Source organism: Rhinoderma darwinii, chromosome 2 (genome assembly GCF_050947455.1).
Source record: "Rhinoderma darwinii isolate aRhiDar2 chromosome 2, aRhiDar2.hap1, whole genome shotgun sequence".
NCBI classification, from domain to species: domain Eukaryota; kingdom Metazoa; phylum Chordata; class Amphibia; order Anura; family Rhinodermatidae; genus Rhinoderma; species Rhinoderma darwinii.
This window is the reverse complement of record NC_134688.1, coordinates 332821706-332848072: the sequence shown is the minus strand read 5'-3', so window position 1 is coordinate 332848072 and position 26367 is coordinate 332821706. Positions and strand designations below refer to the sequence as shown.

Below are 26367 nucleotides of genomic sequence, written 5' to 3'. Positions count from 1 at the left end.
GGTTTTACACCCAAGCAACAGCAGAGAAAACCCTCTCTGCTGTACATGTTCCCTGGTAGCTTAAGACCGGACAGTTTCTGCACTGTCCAGTAGCTGCACTGCTACTATATATATATATATATATATATATATATATATATATATATATATAGAGAGAGAGAGAGAGAGAGAGAGAGAGAGGGAGAGAGAGAGAGAGACAGTAATATACACTACCGTTCAAACGATTAGTTTCACTCAGAAATTCCCTTATTTTTGCGGGAAAAGCACAGTTTTTTTCAATGAAGATAACATTAAATTAATCAGAAATACACTCTGTACATTGTTAATGTGCTAAATGACTATTCTAGCTGCAAACGTCTGTTTTTTAATGCAATATATACATAGGTGTATAGAGGCCCATTTCCAGCAACCATCACTCCAGTGTTCTAATGGTACATTGTGTTTGCTAACTGTGTTAGAAGGCTAATGGATGATTAGAAAACACTTGAAAACCCTTGTGCAATTATGTTAGGACCGCTGTAAACAATTTTGCTGTTTAGAGGAGCTATAAAACTGACCTTCCTTTCAGCTAGTTGAGAATCTGGAGCATTACATTTGTGGGTTTGATTAAACTCTCAAAATGGCTAGAAAAAGAGAGCTTTCATGTGAAACTCGACAGTCTATTCTTGTTCTTAGAAATGAAGGCTATTCCATGCGAGAAATTGCCAAGAAACTGAAGATTTCCTACAACGGTGTGTACTACTCCCTTCAGAGGACAGCACAAACAGGCTTTAACCAGAGTAGAAAGAGAAGTGGGAGGCCCCGCTGCACAACTGAGCAACAAGACAAGTACATTAGAGTCTCTAGTTTGAGAAATAGACGTCTCACAGGTCCTCATCTGGCAGCTTCATTAAATAGTACCCACAAAACGCCAGTGTCAACGTCTACAGTGAAGAGGCGACTCCGAGATGCTGGCCTTCAGGGCAGAGTGGCAAAGAAAAAGCCATATCTGAGACTGGCTAATACAGGAAAAGATTAATATGGGCAAAAGCACACAGACATTGGACAGAGGAAGATTGGAAAAAAGTGTTATGGACAGAAGAATCGAAGTTTGAGGTGTTTGGATCACACAGAAGAACATTTGTAAGACGCAGAACAACTGAAAAGATGCTGGAAGAGTGCCTGACGCCATCTGTCAAGCATGGTGGAGGTAATGTGATGGTCTGGGGTTGCTTTGGTGCTGGTAAAGTGGGAGATTTGTACAAGGTAAAAGGGATTTTGAATAAGGAAGGCTATCACTCCATTTTGCAACGCCATGCCATGCGCTGTGGACAGTGCTTGATTGGAGCCAATTTCATCCTACAACAGGACAATGACCCAAAGCACACCTCCAAATTATGCAAGAACTATTTAGCGAAGAAGCAGGCAGCTGGTATTCTATCTGTAATGGAGTGGCCAGCGCAGTCACCAGATCTCAACCCCATAGAGCTGTTGTGGGAGCAGCTTGACCGTATGGTACGCAAGAAGTGCCCATCAAGCCAATCCAACTTGTGGGAGGGGCTTCTGGAAGCATGGGGTGAAATTTCTCCCGATTACCTCATCAAATTAACAGCTAGAATGCCAAAGGTCTGCAATGCTGTAACTGCTGCAAATGGAGCATTCTTTGACGAAAGCAAAGTTTGAAGGAGAAAATTATTATTTGAAATAAAAATCATTATTTGTAACCTTGTCAATGTCTTGACTATATTTTCTAGTCATTTTGCAACTCATTTGATAAATATAAGTGTGAGTTTTCATGGAAAACACAAAATTGTCTGGGTGACCCCAAACTTTTGAACGGTAGTGTACATCTTATTGAAGAAAAAGGATTGTTTTTATTTTCACTGCTCAATTCTAATAAATTTTATGAAACACCTGTGGGGTCAAAATGATCACTACACCCGTACATTAATTCTTCAAGGGGTTTAGTTACCTAAATTGAATCACTTTTTGGGCATTTTCATTGTTTTGTCCCCTCAGGGGCTCTGCAAATGCGACATGGCCTCCGCAAACCATTCCTGCTAAATTTGAGCTCCAAAAGCCAAATGGCGCTCTTTCCCTTCTAAGCCCGGCTGTGTGTCCAAACAGCCGTTTATTACCACATATGGGGTACTATTTTACATGGGAAAAATTGCTTTACAAATTTTGCAATGCTTTTTCTCCTTTTTCCTTGTGGAAATGAGAAAAAATTAGCTAAACCTACATTTTCTTTGAAAGAAGGTAGAGTTTCATTTTTACGGCCTATTTCCAATAATTTCTGCAAAAAAACCTGCAGCGTCAAAATGATAACTATACCCCTATATAATTTCCTCAAGGGGTGTAGTTTCCAAAATTGGGCCACTTATGGGGGGTTTCCACTGTTTTGGTCCCTCAGGGGCATTGCAAATGAGACATGGCCTCCGAAAACCATTCCTGCTAAATTTGAGCTCCAAAAGCCAAATGGCGCTCTTTCCCTTCTAAGCCTTGCCGTGTGTCCAAACAGCCATTTATTACCACATATGGGGTATTGTTTTACTCGGGAGAAATTTCTTTACAAATTTTGCAGTGCTTTTTCTCCTTTAGTCCTTGTGGAAAGGAAAAAAAAAAAAGCTAAACCTACATTTTCTTTGAAAGAATGTAGATTTGCCTTTTCACGGCCTACCTCCAATAATTTATGCAATAAACCTGTAGGGTCAAAATGCTCACTATACCCCTAGATAATTTCCTTAAGGTGTGTAGTTTCCCAAATGGGGTCACTTTTGGGGGATTTCCACTGTTTTGGCACCGCAAGAGCCCTTTAAACCCGACATGGCGCCTAAAATATATTCTAATAAAAAGGAGGCCCAAAATCCTCTAGGTGCTCCTTTGCTTCTGAGGACGGTGCTTCAGTCCATTAGCACTCTAGGGCCACATGTGGGATATTTCCTGAAAATGCAGAATCTGGGCAATAAATATTGAGTTACATTTCTCTGGTAAAACTATGTGTTACAAAAAAATGGATTAAAAATTAATTTCTGCAACAACAAAAAATTTAATTTGTAAATTTCACCTCTACTTTGGTTTAATTCCTGTCAAACGTCTTTTGGGTTAAGAAACTTTCTAAATGCTGTTTTGAATACTTTGAGGGGTGAAGTTTTAAAATGGGGTGACTTTTTGGAGGTTTCTAATAAATAAGGCCCTAAACGCCACTTCACAACTGAACTGACCCCTGTAAAAATAGCCTTTTGAAATTTTCTTGAAAATTTGAGAAATTGCTGCTAAAGTTCTAAGCCTTGTAACGTCATAGAAAAATAAAAGGATGTTAAAAAAAAGCATATAAAGCACTGCTGGAGGACATATCCATGGGAAGCTAGAAATAAAACAGGCTGCCCCACAGGTTTATTAGACATTATTTAGTATCAGAAGCATTTTCTTGAATAACTTGTAATTAATAAAATAATCAACTACCCAGGGGGAATTAGGTACTGTGTAGGAGAACATAGATGGCATCTATTCCTTTGTGGCAGCACAAAGAGGGTATTATTACTGTGTGGCAGCAGAATGGAGGGCACTATTGCCGTGGGACACAAAAGGGGAACAAGTATGTGGGGCACAAAGAGGGGCACCATTTCTTTGTAGGCTGCGCTCATAGGGGTATTGGAGGTAGCAGCAGGATGAAAAGTTTGTGTGCAGGGGAGTCGGGGCTGGAAAAATACATCTTGGCGGTCTGACACAGAGAAGTAAAGGGAAAGTAAACAGCTAGATGTTACCTGTGAGTCACTGGGTGTAACTGTAATAACTTTTCTCTATGTAGAACTGGTATCTCACTGTTATTTACTGACTACATTATCTATGTATACATTCATACATGGAGCTGAGCCGCTGTATCTAAGCCTGCCGTGTTATTAAAGTATGTCATATAAATATGCTAGCTCCGATGTATATTTTTTTTTGTGGGGGGCAAAACGTTTTAAGACTCTAGCAACGCCCCTTGCTGCTAGTGCTGCATCGCTGGGACACTTAAGATTCCCAGCGATGCAGCTGAAAGTTACGGACGTGCTGTGTAAAGAAAAGTTGTATGCAGCTGAAATTGTGCACTTGAGCCCATGAGACTTTAGCTACACCCCTGCTGGTGGCATAACATTTACATTCAACTTAATATAGGGATCTATAAGGGTCAGTTAGCCAATTTTAGCCCAACCCACAGAATACTGTTCTCAATAGGGATAAGGTTGGATTTGAATGTACAGGTAAAACTTCGCATCACACCTGAGTCAGCAAAAGAACAGCTCTCACATCTCTTCACAATTTCCTATAAGCAGCTTTTATGCTTCCTCTCGGCTGCACGTGTATGGTTATAGTAAAGGTGTCAAGCCGGACAGCAATGATACTTAAAACATTATGGTTTCATTGTAAAGGACAAAAGATTTTGCTGTCAAGTGTTTAACAATTGTTTGTACTATGTAACATACAAGTCTTTAGAAATCAGAAATTCTAACTACACACAAATATAAACCTATGTCTGCCTGTTTATGCATAGAGTATATATAATGTGTACAACATATCAGAAGTCTATGTGAAGTTCATGGTGACCATGCAGAAGAATGAAATCACAGTGATCGTTATATTATTTTCATTTATTATATTGCATTATTCCATGCCACTTTATATAGCAGAAGATTTACTAATAATATATTATAACAAACCCATACATACTAAATAATATGGCATTAGTAGGGAATACAATTATACACTATGAACTAGATATATAAGCATTTACAATCTATAAGGAATATGAGGTAGATACAGGGAGTTGGCAAATGAGTAAGTAGCTCTATGCGTGTCTGAAGTAGGCACTGGAGGAAAACCAAGATCAGATTAGATAAGGCACATTTTAAGAGTATGTTTGAAGGTTTGGAGGGGCTGGAAAGGTGTTTATGGAATGATGCAGAGAGAGAAGTCCCTTTTGCAAAAGGAGGTATTTAAGTGTGGTAGATAGGAAAGGTTAGAAGGCAGAATAAAGTTCTATGTCGGATGGCAGAATATAGGCAAGAGAATTGTTGAACAGTGCTTTGTAATTTAAAGTTACGATTTGGAATTGTATTCTTTGCGTAACTGACAGTGGGGAACTGACACATATGGTTGGAATTTAAGGAATGAGAAAGTGGTTAAGTCAAGCAGAAGAATTTATGACAGACTGTAGAGATGTCAGTCTGTTTTATAGGTCTGGGACCTTACTAAAGCCCCCAGGACGGTCCGGTAACAATACTTGTTAGTACATACCTTAGGTATACCCAAACATTTTGTATAATTTATTTAAAATGTTATATATTGACAGACATGATGTAATTGTAATTGTAACACCTCTTGGCACACGATTGAGTTCGAGCCGGGAAAATGGTGTCGGCTGGATTTCCAGACCCGACCACAGCACAGGTGAACGGGACTCCTGCCATCATAGACATTTATGATACTAGGAGTCTCTGCCTCCCCGCGGAACTGCTGTTCCGTACTGTATCATTTTGTTCAGCACTTCCATGGGGAGACAGGGAAAACCCAACATCATAAATGTCTATGATACCAGGAGTCCCGTTCAACTGCATCGCGGTTGGGCCGGGACATCGGGCCGACACACGGACCGTTTTTCACGGCCCAAACTCAATCGTGTGCATGAGGTGTTAGGTGTAAGAACTTGCAGAGGGAAGTACTGTTTATCAAAAGTTAAAGAGGCTCTGTCACCACATTATAAGTGGCCTATATTGTACATGATGTGATCGGCGCTGTGATGTAGATTACAGCAGTGTTTTTTTAATTAGAAAAAAACGATAATTTTTGACGGAGTTATGACCTATATTAGCTTTATGCTGATGAGTTTCTCAATGGACAACTGGGCGTGTTTTACTTTTTGACCAAGTGGGCATTGTACAGAGGAGTGTATGACGCTGACCAATCAGTGACCAATCAGCGTCATACACTTCTCTCCATTCATTTACACAACAGACAGCGATATAGCTATATCGCTATGTGCAGCCACATACACAAAGACTAACGTTACTGCAGTGTCCTGATAATGAATATACATTACCTCCAGCCAGGATGTGATGTGTATTCAGAATCCTGACCACTTCTCTGCACTTCTCTTTAATTTACAGCATAGCAGGTGTAGTCTCGCGAGATTACACTGTAAGCTGTCATTTACAGCGAGATCTCGCTGTGCTGTGCTGTAGATCACAGAGAAGTGCAGAGAAGTGTTCAGGATTCTGAATACACATCACGTCCTGGCTGGAGCTAATGTATATTCACTATCAGGACACTGCAGTAATGTTAGTTAGTGTTTGTGTATGTGGCTGCACATAGTGATATAGCTATGTCGCTATCTGCAGTGTAAATGAATGGAGAGAAGTGTATGACGCTGATTGGTCACTGATTGGTCAATATCAGACACTCCTCTGTACAACGCCCACTTGGTCAAAAAGTAAAACACACCCAGTTGTCCATTGAGAAACTCATTAGCATAAAGTTAATATAGGTCATAACTCCGTAAAAAATGATCGTTTTTCTAAATAAAAAACACTGCTGTAATCTACATTACAGCGCCGATCACATCATGTACAATATAGGCCACTTATAATGTGGTGACAAAGCCTCTTTAAGGTTTCAGAAGTCAGTTCATTTTAATTCTTAGTTGATTTGTTATATCACATTACATACTAAAATCACTTTACATACGAAATACTAAAAAAAAAAAAATCTCTGGGTCAGCCCACCAAGTGTATTTATTGCTTTACTTCAGGTTCCTACTGACAACATGTCCCTTCCGACCAGTTGACTAGTTACTAGAGATCACATTAATGCTACTTAATTTTATGCATGTTCACTTTAAGTTTTGAACTGCAGTTTCATATAAATTCCTGAAAATGACATGCCTATAATTCATGATTGCTTCCATGGTGATGACAAGGTCAACATGTGACTTCATATTATATAGAATTCATACTGATCCATTTATGTTCTCAGGCAGATTACACATAGCAAAAATGTTAGTCAACATGTACTGGTAACATGGCAGAGTGGTAACTAGAGGGCTGCTTCTTAGACCAGATATGGTCAAATTCATTGACCTTCTGGTCCTCTGCCAGCACACAGTGATGGACACCTAAGGAGATTTAAATTGTACAGCTTTGTATTTTAAGATCACACGTGTCTGCCTAGTCCCTGCTGTCTCGTATAATCTGATAGGACACTCCTCTCATTAGCTTCTCCTGCAAGCCTAGCCTAAGACAACATTAGTTTAGTGTTTTGTTTCCTGGGCATACAAGAGAAGCTTGTCTCGCTCAGGACATCAGGTAGGAATTATTTTATACGGGCTTCCTCACAGCTTGAAGTCTATTTCTATACCTCACGTTGTTGCTTGTTTTACTAACAAGTACATATATATATATATATATATATATATATATATATATTAATTTTATTTTTTTTTTATTTTTTTATTTTTTTACATATTTCGCAGGAGGTAAAGATAAAGAGTGATATCTTGTCTGGATAGACCGCTAGTATACCCAGTCCTTGTTATCATTAATTTACTAAAGCTGGCCATAGATGTATTCTTTGTACAATACAATCAAATTTGCCGAATGCCCCATAGACCAAAAGACGAATCATAAACAATTTTGTAGATGCTTGACTGTCTGCCTAAAATCCACAACCAGAGTACTTTTCGCGCCTCATTTGTTAATGAGAAATCAGATTGATATATACATGCCTCTATTACATGATTAACATTAATTATCAAATGTGTCTGACAAATTTTCAGGATTTCTTCAATTGATCATATACAGTTGTTTGGGTATATTAGGCTCATCATTTGTTATATGGTACGACAAATCATTACAATCATGACTAACCTTTGACTCAATAGTGTGGGGGTGTTAGAGCTGCTGTAATATAACTTTCAAAGAACTTGCACAACTTCCTAGTTGTCTCTTTATACCCCACCTGTTTTAATTCAAAGAAGTCTCAGAATATTTTATTATTTTATGACAGCCAGACATCATAATAGTCAAAACCGGCAGGGGACCAGTAGCTGGACTTCCATCGATTTCAAGAAGTTATTGATGGAGTAGAAGCTGTGCATGCACAGGCCACTCTTCATCAAAGTGAATTGGAGTTATAGGAACCAGTAAAGCTTCCTTAAGGCCCATTTACACCGGCCAATAATCGGCGTTCCCAATTATTAGCCCGTGTAAACGGGCAGCGATCAGCCGACAAACGAGCAAACACTCATTCGTCGGCTGATCACATACTTTATGCAGCCTATAAAATGATTGGTGTAGGCAGCACATGTTCCCGTATATGCAATGATGCCCCATACAGAAAGTATCGGTCCATGTAAAAGGGCCAATTAACGAGCGACTTGTTATATCATCGAACGGCTCTCGTTATGGGTAGAAATGTGCCCGTGCCTCTGGGATTATGGTCACACATAGCAGTAGTGGTACAGCATAAACCATGGCAATAACGACATGTTTATCTTTGGTCAGGTGATGCATTTTCTTTAAAGAAGCAGTTGTGAGGCTGGGTTCACACTGTGCATATTTGTTGCGTTTTTAACATGCATTTTTTTGCTTTGGTTGCTGAAATCTCATTGAGAGATATGGGAATTTAGCTACTAAAACAAAAAAATGCACGTTAAAAAAGCAACATGTGAACCCAGTCTTAGATGCATTTATATCCCATATTTTTTCCTTTGAAGTGAATGAGTTGAAGAACCGACATAAAGACCTGATATTTAGAAATAGGGCAGTAAATTTAAAAAAAAAACTTTAATATTGGGTCAGTTTATAACTGCATAGTGTGAATAGGATTTTTCCATTCACTAACAACATCAGTTTTTATGAGGTGGCAAGTGCACACCCGAGTAAATTTTAGCTTGATAGACTTACTGCTGCTGAAAAATATACAGAAACCTGTGAATTACGTGAAAATTCCTAACTGATTCATTGCAATGGGGAAGAAAAGAGCAAAAAACACGGCACCACATTGTGCAGGTCAATAGGTTAAGCAGGTGAAGATGGAATACATTACTATGCTCACCTAAGGCCAAATGTATAAATCGCAAAATAAACCCACAAGTGCTGCTGCCAGATCCGGACCGGTTCCCAGAGGGGACTGCTTGACAAAATGAATGGTGAAGTGGAAAGAAATGGATCTTCTGAAGGCGCTGCTGCGTGGTGAAATCAACGGGGTAGCAAAGAGGTTCAGTCTGGTATAAAAAATCTTTTATTGAAACAAGATGTGGCTACGCGTTTTGACGCTGAACAAGCGTCTTCCTCAGGCCATCATGGATGTTCAGAGCCCCATCTACAGGACCCCACTGATCTGACTTTTATAACTGACACGTCATAAACGTCTATTCTAGGATGGGTTTTATTGCTAGAGTAGACTTTTGGACTTGCATAGCATCATTTCCCAATTATTTTAGACATTTCTGCTCTAACTCTTTCAGTGTTATATACAGTCTTTTAAAATGCACAGTGTAAACATGTCCCAGTTGTCTATATAAATTAACTTTTATGTCTTTAATATTTTATACTGTTCTCCAACCTATTAATGTTTTATGCATTCATCATTTTTATTATTGTACCACATTGTAGCTCTGAGGGGAGGCTGTTTGGAACATCAGAATCATTATTGCTATGGGCCATTTTATTCACTTTGTGTATATATAATAAATACTTCATCCTACAATGTGAGATATCTGAGAACATCAACTTGGAGTCGTAAAATGTATTTTTTCCAAACTTTAGTATGCCAGGAAAGGGTCATTTTGGTTTCACTAATGCAGTGTACAGTAGTGTAGCCTGCAGGGTGTAATGTGAAACATTGTCCGTGTTCACAATATGTTACAATAGAAACACAATTTGAAGACTATTCTTGCCACAGGAAGCCACAAGTAAACAACTATCTCCCTCTACAGCTACTAAAGTGGGAGAACTAAAAGTGTGCACATTATTTGACCCCTATGATTAATGGTGTGGTACTATTAACTCCATTTGCAGACCTTTTTTTTTTTTTCTTCCAAGTAATGCTAAATAAAACTCACAACAAACTAATGCTTGTTTCCACTCAAATACATCTGGCTATATCCTGTAATGTATATAGTACAACAGTTGTGGTCACCAGTAGTCTGTGCAGCTCATAGGAACACGAATTATATAGAAAAGTAGTAAGATGGTAGCAGGCCATTGCAAAAACAGAGAGAACAAGCACAGTATACTATATATATATATATATATATATATATATATATATATATATATATATATATATATATTCGGAATACAATTACCTCAAACAAATCATAAATTGCAGTCAAACACATTTTTCAATAAAACTGTATGCAAAAAAAATTATTATGGAGCAGATTCATTATTTTGTTTGTCTCTCGAATGTATTGAAAAATGCGCAAAATTTGGGCAAAATGTTGCCACTATTTAGTGCATTTTAGTTCTAGTTGGCACATTTTGGCACTGTAAAGGATCTGCCAGACACAGCTTCTGTGTCGACGCCCGTGGTTAGTCAGTCTGCACCTGCTCCTAAGTCTGATCGAGTGATCCCTCCTTCTGATAATCAGTCTGGGAGGCTCAGGAGTGGGAGAGCCTATCACAGCCTGGCCAGACGGAGCTAGCTCCCGCCATCTGTCTATTTATACCTTCACTTCCTGCTCCTCCTTTGCCTGTGATTCTCCTGTTTCCTGGCTCTGCTGCTTGAACTATTTGTCCCTGCTTCATATTGACCCTGGCTTACTGACTACTCTCCTGCTCTGCGTTTGGTACCTCGTACACTCCTGGTTTGACTCGGCTTGTTCACTACTCTCCTGCTCTGCATTTGGTACCTCGTACACTCCTGGTTTGACTCGGCTTGTTCACTTCTCTTGTTGCTCACGGTGTTTCCGTGGGCAACTGCCCCATTTCCCTTAGCTTCTGTGTACCCATGTCTGTTTGTCTGTCGTGCACTTATTGAGCGTAGGGACCGTCGCCCAGTTGTACGCCGTTGCCTAGGACGGGCCGTTGCAAGTAGGCAGGGACTGAGTGGCGGGTAGATTAGGGCTCACCTGTCTGTCTCCCTTCCCCATCATTACAGGCACATTTAATTATAGACTCATTTAAGCAGAGATGTTTGCAGCTCATTCGACACTTTTAAAAAGTGTTGAGAAAGGGTGTGTGGCTTAGCTGGGAAGGAGCGTTGCTTAAATGTGCCAAACTCTGCCAAACAGAAACTAAGCCAACCAAGAGTTGGTATACGGAATAGAAAAAGTGTCTAGGAAGATGAGGCAAATTCATCATATAGCCTGCACCACTGTGATATATTTGGTGCATCTTTAAACTGCCTGGACTAAGTTTATGCTGTCTACATCTGAGACAATTTAGTAAATCTGCCTCCATGCCATATATGTTTAGGCACAGAAGAATATATCCTGGGCATTCATATAGCATATAGCTGACCTTTTCAAACAGTTCCACCAAATGGCCAAATGTGGTATGAATCTAGTCTAACACCAGTATACATAAATATACATCTGTCATTGGATCATTTATCAGTTACTGAAAAAATTTCAGTTTTTATTTTTCATCTATGCCGGTGCTGGGTAGCAACGAATATGCCTGCTATTACATTTCCGGGAGTTGTCACTCATCTTTGTCATTCCTTTTTTTATATATTTTCGCCTTAATAAACTGGTCTATCTCCTTGAACATAATTGTTGTGCCAGTACGGGCCGCTCTGCAGAGTCCTCTATTTAGAACAGAACAGATGGAGTGGTTTGAAGTATATTTAGCTGCTTGGCATGTGTTTATTGGCAGATTACAAGGAGTCTTTTTACCAGTTAGATGCTGTAAGATATTGCTAGTTTTTATGGTAAAGTATCAATATTGCAGGCCTTCCCTCTTAAATCTTTAACAGTGTGAATCACAACCAGAGATGTAGTTTCTTTAAAAAAGGCAGAATTGTTTACGTTACTAACTGATTGGTGCTTTCTGTAGTCACTTGTGCCAATTTAAAATGACTACATTTAGGCCTACTGAGCCTTCCTACTATGAGCAATGTCTACCAATAAGGCAAATGAAAATCCTACAACATTGGTCTTTCGCTAGCTCAAATGATGTCATCATTATTTCAATGCCCCACAAAAATTGTCACTAAGGCCTAATTCACACGAGCATGTCCGTTTTGCACGCATAAGAAATGCAGCGTTTTCCTTTGTTGCAGTTCCGTGTGGCATTCGTGTACGGTGCGCGTCTGCGTTTTTTACACGCGTATGTCATCCGTATGTCACGCGTGTTTTACGTCAGCAAAAAAACTGGAGGAGGTGTTTTATTTTTTCCTAATCATTTCTTTAGCAACTGGTGCGTGAAAAACATGGACAGCACACGGATGGCGTCCATGTGCTGTTCGTGATTTTCACGCACCCATTGGACATCATGGGCAATGTATGCAGTATAATAATTTTACTGTTACTATTTACACAGAAGATTCACCACTGTGCTGCCAGCTATCTACATTGAAAAATACAGGAACCATGAATGATACCTTTACTCAGCTGATCATGCCGAGAGCAGCTGCAGGGAATTGAATTACCCCTCAACTGCTGCCTCTATCACCCCACAGTTTTGCTTCTTCAGCAACCGATTTTTGTAATAAATGTATATTAGGGAATTACTGATAAAGCAGTTCCCTAACATACAAGTGTAGGTTAATTTTAAAAATATCTTATTTATATGTACAGATTATCACAAATCACACAGGCTGTCATGCTTACAATGGAGTACAGTCTGAAAAAGCAGGAATACATGAGATATATGGGGAGCTCGGGTCTAGCAGATATTAGTTGAGAAGGGTTTTAGTTCAGTATTGAAAAATGACTAAATATTATTAACTTTCTCTGCTCCAATTAGGCTTCATTCACATCTGCATCAGGGTCCCGTTCTGACGTTCCGTCAGAGCTTCCGTCAGATTGAGCCCTGGCTTAAACAAATGGATACCATAGATTTGAAAAGCGCAGTCGACTACGCTATTGATTCCGTCAAAACTACGGAACCCTTGCACAACGGAGACAAACAGAAACCATTTGCACTGGATCCATCACCATTGAAATCAGTCAGGGTTCCATTCTGACGGGAAGCTCCGACGAAATGTCAGAACAGGACCCTGACGCAAACGTGAACGAAGCCTTATGTGTTCTTGGGATCCCTTTTCTATGGCCCCTGAAAAGAAAGAAACTTTGCGAGTTAATTGTTTTAGATCAAGGATTTCAAAAAGAGATTACTATTCAGTGATGTTAGCAGTGATAGTGCTGTGTCTTCTAACCATGAGAGAGTAAAAAATAGAATAACTTTTACTGTGAAATTTTCTTTGCAATTGCCACAGTGGTTAACCAGGAATAAAACTATGAGTTTCACCAAGATTCGCAATATTCAATATCCGTTGGAAAACTGATCCAGCATAGCTGTCAACACTCCGTTATAAACTTAAGCCATGACGCTAGTATGATCAGAGTCTAAATTCTTTCTTCTTGGAGATATATTTCTAAATATCGACTTATAAGTTTCAGTTTTAACACCAATAAATCACATTCAGTGTCTGTGAACTACTATAATATATATTTATTTAATATTCTTTCCGTCTAATCTATTTTCCAGTAATTTACCCCGCCACTCAGTGCTTCTATACTATTCCCATAGCATAGTCTTATCAATCATGTCCTAATCAGTTTGTTCTATTTGTTTCAGGTTGGCTCAAACAGCAGTTAAAATGCCAAGTGCCAAGTTAACTTCATTATCCCCAGTTGGTAAGTACATTTTCTATTAAGTAGATAATATCATGGCTATTGAATGCTAAATAGACAGGATTTGGCTGAAAAGAAGTGGTCCATCTAGACGCCATTATATTATGCATATGTTATTTTAATTATCACTTTTGAGATCTCACTTAACCCCTTAAGGACGCAGCCTAGTTTTGGCCTTAAGGCTCAGAGCCCATTTTTCAAATCTGACATATTTCACTTTATGTGGTAATAACGTCGGAATGCTTAAACCTACCCAAGCGATTCTGAGATTGTTTTCTCGTGACACATTGGGCTTCATGTTCGTGGTAAAATTTGGTCGATATATTCAGTGTTTATTGGTGAAAAATTGCAAAATGTAGAGAACATTTTGAAAAAATGGCATTTTTCAGAATTTAAATGCATCTGCTTGTAAAACAGACGGTTATACCACCCAAAATAGTTACTAGTTCACATTTCCCATATGTCTACTTTAGATTGGCATCGTTTTTTGAACATTCTTTTATTTTTCTTGGACGTTACAAGGCTTAGAACATAAACAGCAATTTCTCATATTTTTACGAAAATTTCAAAAGCCTTTTTTTAAGGTACCTCTTGAGTTCTGAAGTGGCTTTGTGGGGCCTATGTATTAGAAACCCTGATAAAACACCCCATTTTAAAAACTAGACCCCTCAAAGTATTCAAAACAGCAGTTAGAAAGTTTTTTAACCCTTCAGGCATTTCACAGGAATTAAAGCAAAGTGGAGGTGAAATTTGCAAATTTCATTTTTCTTGCTGAATTTCAATTTTATTCATTTTTTTTTCTGTAAGACAGAAGGTTTTACCAGAGAAACACTACTAAATATGTATTGTCCAGATTCTGCAGTTTTTAGAAATGTCCCACATGTGGCCCTACTGCGCTCGTGGACTAAAACACAAGCCCTAGAAGCAAAGAAGCACCTAGTGCATTTTGAGTCCTCTTTTTTTATTAGAATATATTTTAGGCAGCATGCCAGGTTTGAAGAGGTGTTGAGGTGTCAAAACAGTAGGAATCCCCCAATAGTGACCCATTTTGGAAACTACACCCCTCAAGGAATTCATTTAGGGTTGTTGTTACCATTTTGACCGCACAGTTTTTTCACAGCACGTATTTGAATTGGGCTCTGAAATGAAAAAAATTTAATTTTTTCCAATAAAATGTCATTTGTGATCAAAATTTCTTATTTTCACAGGGAACAAAATACCCCATTTTGTTGCCCAATTTGTCCTTAGTGTGGCAATACCCCATTTGTGGTGATAAACTGCCATTTGGGCCCATGGGAGGGCTCAGAAGGAAAGGAGCGCTATATGTTTGTTGGAGTCCAGATTTTGTTGGATTGCTTTTCGGGTGCCATGTCGCATTTGCAGAGCCTCAGAGGTATCAAAGCAATGGAAACCCACCAAAAGTGACCCCATTTTGGAAACTACACCCCTCAAGGAATTCATTTATGGTTGTTGTTAGCATTTTGACCACACAGTTTTTTCACAGCACCTATTTCAATTGGGCTGTGACATTAAAAAAATGAAATTTTTTCCAATAAGATGTAATTTTTTACCAAAATTTCTTATTTTCACAGGGAACAAAATACTCAATTTTGTTGCCCAATTTCTCCTGAGTGCATCAATACCCCATTTGTGGCAATAAACTGCCGTTTGGGCCCATGGGAGGCCTCAGAAGGGAAGGAGCGCTGTGTGTTCTTTGGAGTACAGATTTTGCTGGTTTGGTTTTCGGGTGCCATGTCGCATTTGCAGAGCCCCAGAGGTATCAAAGCAATAGAAACCCACCACAAATGACCCCATTTTGGAAACTACACCCCTCAAGGAATTCATTTATGGGTGTTGTGACCATTTTGACCCCATAGTTTTTTCACAGAACTTATTTGAATTGGGCTGGGAATGAAAACAAAATTATTTTTTTCAAATAATATGTAGTTTTGGCTGAAAATTTCTTATTTTCACAAGAAACAAAATACCCCATTCTGTTGCGCAATTCCCCATTTGTGGTGATAAACTGCCGTTTGGGCCCATGGGAGGGCTCAGAAGGAAAGGACCACCATTTGGCCTACTGGGGATTTTCTAGTGCGAAGTCATGTATGCAGAAGCCCCTGAGGTACCAGTACAGTTGAAACCCGCAAGAAGTGACCCCGTTTTAAAAACTACACCCTTAAGGCATTCATCTATAGGTGTAGTGAGCATTTTGACCGGAGACCTACACCCCATAAACTGTAATGTGGGTTCTCCCGGGTATGGCAATACCCTACATGTGGCTGTTATCAGCTGCCTGTACACACAGCAGGGCCCAGAGGGGAAAGACGAGGGGGGATAAGCTGTGTGGAGTGCATCAGGGTAAGTAAAATTGGGGTAAATTATAAACCAAGGGATGTATGATAAATTTTAAAACACTTTCATACAGAGCTCTGGTTATTCGGGACACGTGTCACATTGATATATTGTGTCATCCATTATCGCCCTCTTATAGCAGACTTTGCACCTCTTTTGACTTTTTCCCTTCTTGCCAGTTTGGGGAACTTCTCCTGGAAAGTGTTGCCCTGGTACGATGCGTGTGGGCTCGCTTCCAGAAGTACTGGGTGCCCCCCTTTTTGGTCCCTAAAGATTAGGTTCTTGATAATCACCTCTTGAAATTCCAGGAAAGTTCCCGTCTGGCCTGCACATCGATGTAGCATGTACGCATTGTACAATGCCGTCTGTATGATGTGCCCGGCCAGCTTCTTATACCACACCGCATGGCGCTGTAGGGCTTCAGGGCTTGATCTTACAAGTCCATCCCTCCCATGTACCTATTGTAGTCCAGGATGCAGTCTGGTTTGGGGGTGGCCTTTCCTTCATATATCCTAAACCTGTAGGTATACCCTGATGCACTCTCGCAGCTTATACATCTTCACACCATACCTTGCCCTCTTACCCGGCAGGTACTCGCGGAATTGAACCCTCCCTTTAAAATGTACCAGGGACTCATCAATAGAAATACACTTCTCGGGGGTGTATGCTTGGGAAAACCGGGCACTGGAACGGTCTAATAGGGGTCTCCGTTTATACAAACGGTCAAAACTAGGGTCATCTCAGGGTAGGCACGGCTTATTATCAGTATAATGTAAGAAGCGAAGTATTGCCTCATTTATTTATTTTTTTAGGTTCCAGTTCAGTTCTGAAGTTGCTTTGAGGGGCCCATATATTAGAAACCCCTATCAAATACACCATTTTAGAAACTAGACCCCTCAAAGTATTCACAACAGCATTTAGAAAGTTTATGAACCCTTTAGGTGTTTCACAAAAATTTAGAGCAAAGTAGAGGTGAAATTTACATTTTTTTTTGTCAGAAAATCCTCTTTATACCATTTTTTCTATAACACAAAAGGATTTATCAGTGAAACGCAACTCAATACTTATTGCCCAGATTCTGCAGTTTTGAGAAATATCCCACATGTGGCCCTAGTGCAGTAATGGACTGAAGCGCCGGCCTCCGAAGCAAAGGAGCACTTAGTGGACTTTGAAGCCTCTTTTTTATTAGGCACCATGTCCGGTTTGAAGAGGTCTTGTGGTGCCAAAACATTGGGAACCCCCCAAAAGTGACCCCAATTTGGAAACTAGACTCCTTGAGGAATCCATTGTAGTTTTCTTGGGGTGCATGCGGCTTTTTTATCAGTTTTTATTCTATTTTTAGGTGGCGTGGTGACTAAAAAACAGCAATTGTACGATTGTTTTTTTTTTAGTTTTTTTTTACAGCGTTCACCGTGCGCTATAAATGACATATTCACTTTATTCTGTGGGGCGATACGATTACGCCGATACCAGATGTTTATAGTTTTTTTTAATGTCTTATGGCGTTTGCACAATAAAATACGTTTTGTAAACAATCATTCACTTTTTGTGTTACCTTATTCTAAGAGCCAGAACTTTTTTATTTTTCAATCAATAAAGCCGTGCGAGGACTTATTTTTTGCGTAACGAACTGTAGTTTCGATCAGTACCATTTTTAGGTACATGCGACTTTTTGATCTCTTTTTATTCCATTTTTTGGGAGGTGAAGTGACCAAAGAATTGTGATTGTGGTTCGGTTTATTATTATTTTATTTTACGGCGTTCACCGTGCGCTATAAATAATGAAATAATTTTGTAGTTCAGGCCGTTACGGACGCGGCGATGCCAATTATGTATAGTTTATTTGTTTGTTTATATATTTTTATTAATAATAAAGGACTGGTAAGGGAAAAAGGGGGATTTTTACTTTTATTACTTTTAAATCTTTTATTTTCTTATTTTTACACATCTTTTTTAAACTTTTTTTTTACTTTATTACTTTGTCCCACTAGGGGACATGAGGGCAGGAGGCCCTGATCGCTATTCTAATACACTGCACTACAGTGCAGTGTATTAGAACTGTCAGCTACTCACTGACAGCAAGCATAGTGGGTCCTGACGTTGTCAGGACCCACTAGGCTTCCGTCTATGGCATAGCCGGACGCCATTGTTTGGTGTCCGGTTGCCATAGTCACCATCGCCGGCCGCTATCGCGTAGCAGGCCGGCGATGGCAGCTTAACCCCTAAAAAGCCGCGATCTCTATAGAACGCGGCTTTTAAGGGGTTAATCAGCGGGGACACAGCGATCGGTCCCCGCTGTAGGAGCTGTGACAGCTGCTGAACAAGACAGCAGCGTCACAGCTCCTGTATGTGTCGGGAGGATGGCCGAAACGGCCGTTACTCCCGAGACTTACTATTACGGCATGGAGCGCGAACGATACAGCTGCCATGACGTAATAGTACGTCAAGGAGCGGGAAGGGGTTAAAGAGATTCTGTCACCACCTTATAAGTGCCCTATCTCCTACATAAGGAGATGGGCGCTATAATTGGTATCTCATCTATTGCTGCTATATATTTTTTTATTTGCTAGCATCTTATTATTGTTAGTTTTGCTTGATACCATGATTATGTGTGTTTTTTCTTTTTATTATTTTAATTTTATTGTCACATCTATTAATATTTTTATTAGTATTCTTCAGCTCATTTATTATGAGTTATTATATGCTATACAACACTTGTAATTTTATTATTTCTTGTGTTGGAGTAGTGGGTTATTTTAGTAACGACTATATTACTGTTCACTGTAATATGGATTTATCTAATTATAGTACCTGTTCCGATTATATCTGAATGATGTATATAACTGGTAGATCATTGCCGGTATTTGAGTTGCTGCGATATCATTTCTATTTTATAATGTAATTAGCACCTATACTGGCACATTATCTCTTTAGTTTTGCATCTAGTCTCTCCTTTCCCTACCTTATCTTGTTTTCATCCATGCATGTCGTTTCTGTCATCGCTGGACCTTGACTGGACTGTTGATTGTACGCGTCTGCGCGTGCGCGGTTTCCGGAGCCGCGCATGCGTGGTCGGGTCTTGACGGCTCAGAGCTTGAGTCTCGCGGTGCTTTGTTTCTGACATGCATGGCTGAATCCACTTTTTTCATTGGCTGACGAGATCAGCTGACTCCGTGACCTATCGTATAAAAGAGGGGTAATTTAAATGCTTAAGAACACCCCTTGAGAAAGCCATCTACGCGAAACGCGCGTTGGGGTCTCTCCACACCTGGGAGTCACTACATCCGTGGAACCATATGGGTCAGTACCAGCGTTGATTTTCCTGCAACCTTAATACCTGTAATACTACTTTGCATATCTATCGATACACCTATTTTTTGCACTTAAGATAGGTTCAGTTTAAACACTCTATGTCGATTTAGATAACAGGCTTGATTTTACGGAGACTCTCTCTGTTTACCACTGTGTTCACTCCTCACTGCCTGCTATTAGACATATTGTTTTTGGTGATATGTAACAATACTGTGCATGTTTGCAGCCAATCTTCGCTTTTTTTTTGTATCTATTATACTGCAACTACTCAGAATTACTGATAGAAATTGCTGTCTGTATTGTTATTTGTCTTACTATTGTGACCCGAGTTCCCCTCCTATACTATTGGAGATATACAGTTTCCTCTGATTTGTAGTCTAATTTTAATCATGTTATTTGTACTGTCCAATAAAATGTTTATTTTTCTATGCCATTGGCAATTTATATTATTTAATAGTTTCTGACTCCTTTTTCTCTTGTGTTCTATTGCTATAATGTAGGTGACAGCAGTGCTTTTTATTTTTTAAAAAACGATCTATTTTCACCACTAGCGATATTGGCTTTATGCTAATGAGTTTCTCAATGGACAACTGGGCGTGTTTTACTATATGACCAAGTGGGCGTTGTACAGAGGAGTGTATGACGCTGACCAATCAGCGTCATACACTTCTCTCCATTCATTTAGTCAGCGCATAGGGATCCTTTTAGATTAGTATGTGCTGTCTTATACTAACACATTAACAATACTGAAGTGTTTAGACAGTGAATAGACATTCCACGGGATGTCGATTCACAATCCCGACACTTCATTAATGTTTCTGTGGTAGTTACAGCAGAGCAAGCGTAATCTCGCGAATCCAGCTCTGAATCCAGCAAAAGAGCCCCAGACCATCACGCATCCCCCTCCTTGTTTGACAGTTGGTGTCACACAGTGAGGGAGCATCTTTTTATGTACTCAATGACGTACAAAAAACCCTGCGTGATGTACCAAAGATGTAAAATTTTGATTCATCAGTCCATAAGCCCTTCTTCCATCCTTCAGTAGTCCACTGTAGGTGCTTGGACCAGGCAAGTCTTTTTTTTATTTTGTAATCTTAGCAGTGGCTTTCTTACTGATATTCGACCTGTCAAACATGCAGATAGACGTATTCTCTTCACAGTTGAAATGGAAACTTCTTTATTTTTTTTCTGCATTAAGCCGGGCTTGCAGATTTTTCGCTGTGAGGCGCCGTTCACGTAAACTGTTGATTCTCAAAAACTTGTCATCTGATTTTGTAGTGTCCTTTGGTCTGCCAGACCTCTTCCTGTCAGAGTTTCCACCTTCCAAGTGCCTTTTGATGGTATAGGAAGCTGTACTGACCACCTTGGCTTTCTTGGCTATTTCTCTGTAGGACAGACCTACGCTTCTAAGAGCAATAATTATCTGTCTATCTTCTATTGTTAATTGCCTTTTTCCTGCCATTATGATAGCAATGTGCTCTGTCCTGAAGAGCAAACCTGTCCAAATCCTGCCCTACAGGGTGTTGTAATGCAGTCTGTTCCAACACTTGTTATATAGAATCAGAGGGCTTGAAAGTGATTTCCAAAAGCTGAGACACCTGTAGAAATAGTTTGCATCCAATTTCAAACCATAATTTGCTTTCTATGCTGCACTTGATGTCTTCCCTGAAAAAAGCCTGTTGGTTAAATTAAAAAATTCAGACTAGTGTTGCGTCTGAGGTTTAAAATTCAAAATATTTTTATGTTTTTAACTTAACGTTGACCCATTTCATGTTATTTGCTGTACTAGAACTGTGTTAATGTAAAAAATAACTGGAAAAATGTAGGTGTTCTAAAACTTTTGATCAGTAGTATGTATATATATATATATAATAGTTTGTAAGGCCGAAAAATACATATGTCCATCCAGTTCAGCCTATTATTCTGCAGTATTGTTCCAGAGAAAGGCAAAACGCCTATGAGCCAAAAGTCTGCAATATGACAATCAGTATAAATCCCTGGATCAATGACCTATCTACAGTAATCTAGTAAACATAACTTGTTATAGTATTACACTCAAGAAAGGCGTCTAGGCCTAGAACTCTTTTAGTGAATTCACCATGCCAACTTTCTCTAGCAGAGAGTTCCATAGTCTCACTGCTCTTACAGTAAATAATCCCCTTCTTGCCGGAGTAAAAACCATTTTCCTCTTTAAGTAGGGGATGCTCCCTTGTTATGGTTTCAGTGCTGGGTATAAATAGGTCATGACAGAGATCTCTGTATAGACCTTTGATGTATCACCCCTCATCTGTCTTTTTTCTAAAGTTAATAACCCTAATTTTGATCATCTTTCTGGGTATTGTAGTCCACTCATTCCATTTATTACTTTAGTTGGCCGCCTTTTAACCCACTCAAGCTATACTATGTCTTTCTTGTGCACTAGTGTGCAAAACTGTACATGATGCATATGTATATATATATATATATATATATATATACATACTTTAAATTGAGTATATAATTTAGATTTTGTGTTTTAGTAATACATCTGTATATCAGTTGCTGACATCATCTCATCTTACTTCTGCAGAATTCACGGTATCCACTATAGATAAAATGAGCCGTAAAGAAGAGGAAAATGCTTGCATTTGGAAGAAACAAACAAACAACATACGTGAAACCTTTGTATTTATGGAAGTTCTTGGATCGTAAGTAACACAATTTATTCCTTCTACAATATAATTTTGGTTCAGTTGTGATAGGCCTGTTCTTGTCATTAGCTACCAGCATGCATTTTCAGAATGTTCTCATACTATATGCGCAAATAGCATTATTAATCACAAAGTTTTGTGTATATACACCTGTAAGTCCTATACAATCCCATATTCATCATTATAATGTTTAAATGTGTATAGGGGGTTTCCCCTATGTCGAAGGTAAGAAATATCAGGCATGTTGGATTTTCTGTTCCTGCAGGAGATAAGCTGCTGCCAGAGGTGTCCCCATTGAGAACACATGCATGCTTGGCCAAGCCATGATCGCATGTGTATGAGGAGGACAGGAGGAATAGGTAGAAAGGGAGGCTCTTTTCACTCTGCGTTTAAGGTCTCCATTAGATGTATATGCTAGGATAAGCTCCTGACATATACGCTAAACAGAGGCTGTAATGGATGCCTAAGGGCATGACCACACATGGCGGAATTCCTCCGCAACTGTCCGCATCAATGCCGCACCTAATCCGGGTTGCGGATTACGGCTGCGGATCTGCACAAAATGTGCAGAAAATTGATGCGGACTGGCCGCTGCGGACTGCAGGAAAAGTGCTTCCCTTCTCCCTATCAGTGCAGGATAGAGAGAAGGGACAGCACTTTCCCTAGTGAAAGTAAAAGAAATTCATACTTACCGCCCGTTGTCTTGATGACGCGTCCCTCCTTCGGCATCCAGCCCGACCTCCCTGGATGACGCGGCAGTCCATGTGACCGCTGCAGCCTGTGCTTGGCCTGTGATTGGCTGCAGCCGTCACTTCCACTGAAACGTCATCCTGGGAGGCCGGACTGGAGACAGAAACAGGGAGTTCTCGGTAAGTATGAACTTATATGTTTTTTTACAGATACATGTATATTGGGATCGGTAGTCACTGTCCCGGGTGCAGAAACAGTTACTGCCGATCGCTTAACTCTTTCAGCACCCTGGACAGTGACTATTTACTGACGTCTCCTAGCAACGCTCCCGTCATTACGGGAGCCCCATTGACTTCCTCAGTCTGGCTGTAGACCTAGAAATACATAGGTCCAGCCAGAATGAAGAAATGTCATGTTAAAAAACCAATACGCTCCGCACCACACATAACATGTGCATGACAGCTGCGGACTTCATTGCGGAACTTAGAATCTCCATTGAAGTCAATGGAGAAATTCCGCCATGAGTCCGCAACCAGTCCGCCACTGCTCCGCAACAGACAGAGCATGCTGCGGACACCACATTCCGCTCCGCAGCCTATGCTCCGCAGCGGAATTGTACGCATCGTGTAAACGAACACTGCGAAATTAAAGTGAAAGTCAATGGAGAAACGGCTCCGCTGCGGATTAACGCTGCGGAGTGTCCGCAGCGGAATTTAAGTGAAAATCCGCCATGTGTGAACCCGCCCTTACAGTGGCATCTGTCACTTGTTGGCTATAATGGTATCCGTTTAACACATATGCCATAAACTCTCATGACCCTTTTCATGACATATCTGTTAAACCAATACCATCATAGCCTATGGGTGACAGATGCCACTGTTAGGCATCCATTACAGCCTCTGTTTAACATATACGCCAGGAGCTTTTCTCAGCGTATACGTCAAATGGAGACATCAACGATAGGCTATTAAGGCATCCGTTTAATGTATACGCCATGAAAAACTATTGAAAATGGATGACTATGAAAGATACAGTGGAACCATCACCCATGGAGTACATGTTAAAAAACTGTATACTTTTAACATATGCCAACTACACTATTCTATCCAGCAGAAAAACTGTATGCCTGTAACTTTTTGGGCATTTGTCGGTATAATGGGATCCTATGGATCAGTCGCGTATTTCTTGCGGATGTTTAGTGCGGATTCAACACCAAAAATCTACAACAAATGACAGTATAATGCATGTAATTGGGGTTAAAAAAAAAACAACAACAAAAATACCTGTTGTCATTCAGATTTGAAAAATTCCCAGCATGCCCTAATTGTTGTAGACTTTTGCCATTGATTTTATAAATTGCAATGGAAAAGGCAATATCTGTGGCCAAATCTAAAGAAAAATCCAACTGTAACCTCCATGACATCAGTTAGAACTTCATAACACCCTATTTCTGCTTCGGCATCTAATGTTCAGTAACCCGCATGATCAACAGAATTCAAGCTACATGTGTGAAAGCATCGTGAACACGTGGACAGGTTTTTATTCATGCCAGTGGTTAAGAATGCAAACACGAGGCATTACATGGGCCGCATGTCTCTGACCGCATTTAACATCCCTGCCCGCCATCTGCCCGCTAGGAATCCTAATAATCCTATTAGAGCACTTGGTGTTAAATAGGGACACTAAAATGCAAAAGTGCTTATCAGGGCTCTAGATATTTTTACTAGAAGTCTTTGGCAAATACTTCAATCTTCAGGAAACTACATTAAGATACCGGATGCTCGTGTGGTTCCCAAATATGATAAATTATGTAAAACTAGAATTAACATTTGTGACAAACTCTCCACACGCAATGTCAGAAGACAAAAATGATGTTTTAACTCAAATGACCAAGGATGAACTGGCAACAATGTAAATGCTAATAAGTCTTTGCGAAGGATAACCTGGCCGGCCTCATGAATCATTCTATTAGCCACATAGGAGACCGAAGATCTCTCTCTAAATGGGAAAAACACCTGATGAAGAAGTCATCTGGAACTACTGATGAACTTCACCAAAGTGTCGAGGATCTACTGCCGCCACAACATTATTCAATGATTTAGAATTTTTTAGGCAAAATTTCAAATTCCATTTGATGTATTTATAAACAACTATATTCATTGCTTAGAGACATTGTCGTGCTGCAGTATCTAGTCCCTTCACTCCACAAGTAAGTAAATATCATGATTCTTCTGAGCTAAAAGCTACGGCTGCATTTTCCACAGCCAGACAAATGTCAAAAGGAGGCAATGTAAATGTGAAATAGCCTGAAACTATTAAAGCCAAGATCATTGCTATGCTTAGATCGCTCAGCCTTGGATACACAGATACTGAAGCATTGACGATGGTCGCTTCATATCACTCATAGAGATTGACTCTGGTAGCCAGGCAACACGAGCACTATTATCATTACCGGGGGACTGTGCCGCATCCACTTTACAGCAGCGTAATTTAAAGGAAAAAACACTTGGTGGGGGTTGCAGTCATGAGCTTTGCTAACACTCGGCTTCTGGGTGCTTGCACTATAACGTCTACCACCAGGAAAAAAATACATTGAGCAAATGATCATTTATAAAGATGTCACTTATTTAGACTTCTCTTAGTAAACAGCCCAAGCTGTATTTTTTTACATCACATCTGCTAGTCACCCTTATTGAAGCATTTTCAGCCTATTTATAGAGGATTCAACTGTCCCAGGCCAACCTATCAGTATATCAGTATAAGAAAATTAATAGGAATATGACTTTATAAGTATTTTGACTGGTTTTATTTACAGACCTTGCTGTTGCCATCTCTCCACACATTCGTTTACAGAGTGTAACACACAATTAAATTATGCAGATTTCCATTGCAGCATTTTCTGCGACTGCCTTACTCATCTGAATAGGTGCTGTAAAAATCCATGCACATGCTGCCAAAACAGCCTAAGGCCCTATTCACATGGCTTTATTTCTTTCCGTCAGGGGATACTGGTGGAGACCGCCCGATGTGTACCTCTGACAGAAGGTGGCGATGTATCCCACTGTATATGGATAGTGATATGAGAACTTCTACAGTTCCACAATCCCTGGCTAGAGCTTTTCCGATGCTCTGGCCAAGGAATTCGTACTCGAAAGTCTACGACATCCCTGACATCACTGTCCATATATGGACAGGGACTTTTCCAGTCCCAGAGTCCCCGGCCAGAGCGCTTCCGATGCTTTTGCCGGGGACTCTGTAATTTAAACATCCTAACATCGCATGAACAGTGATGTCGAGGAGCTACCTCAGGTCAGGAATCCCCAGCTCAAACGCTACCTGATTCTCTTCCCGGAGACTCCAGCCCTGGGGAATCTCCCCAACAAATACGTTTAACGTATACCTGTGACGGATGCCATAAAGTGGCATTCCTCACCCATAGTCTCCCATCTTAAAAAAAACATATATACCGTGCGGGAAAAATTGTTTTTGCAGGATCCC

General features: G+C 39.9%; 1 protein-coding gene across 1 annotated transcript in view; it reads left to right on the top strand.

The window, feature by feature from the left end:
- Window positions 1-26367, top strand: part of LOC142743184 (uncharacterized) — a 116028-nt gene that overhangs the window by 38361 nt on the left and 51300 nt on the right. The window contains exons 2-3 of the mRNA XM_075853679.1: window positions 13767-13825; window positions 22059-22176. Coding sequence (XP_075709794.1) covers window positions 13789-13825; window positions 22059-22176 — 155 coding nt within the window. The 5' untranslated portion in view covers window positions 13767-13788. The remainder of the gene's footprint in view (window positions 1-13766; window positions 13826-22058; window positions 22177-26367) is intronic.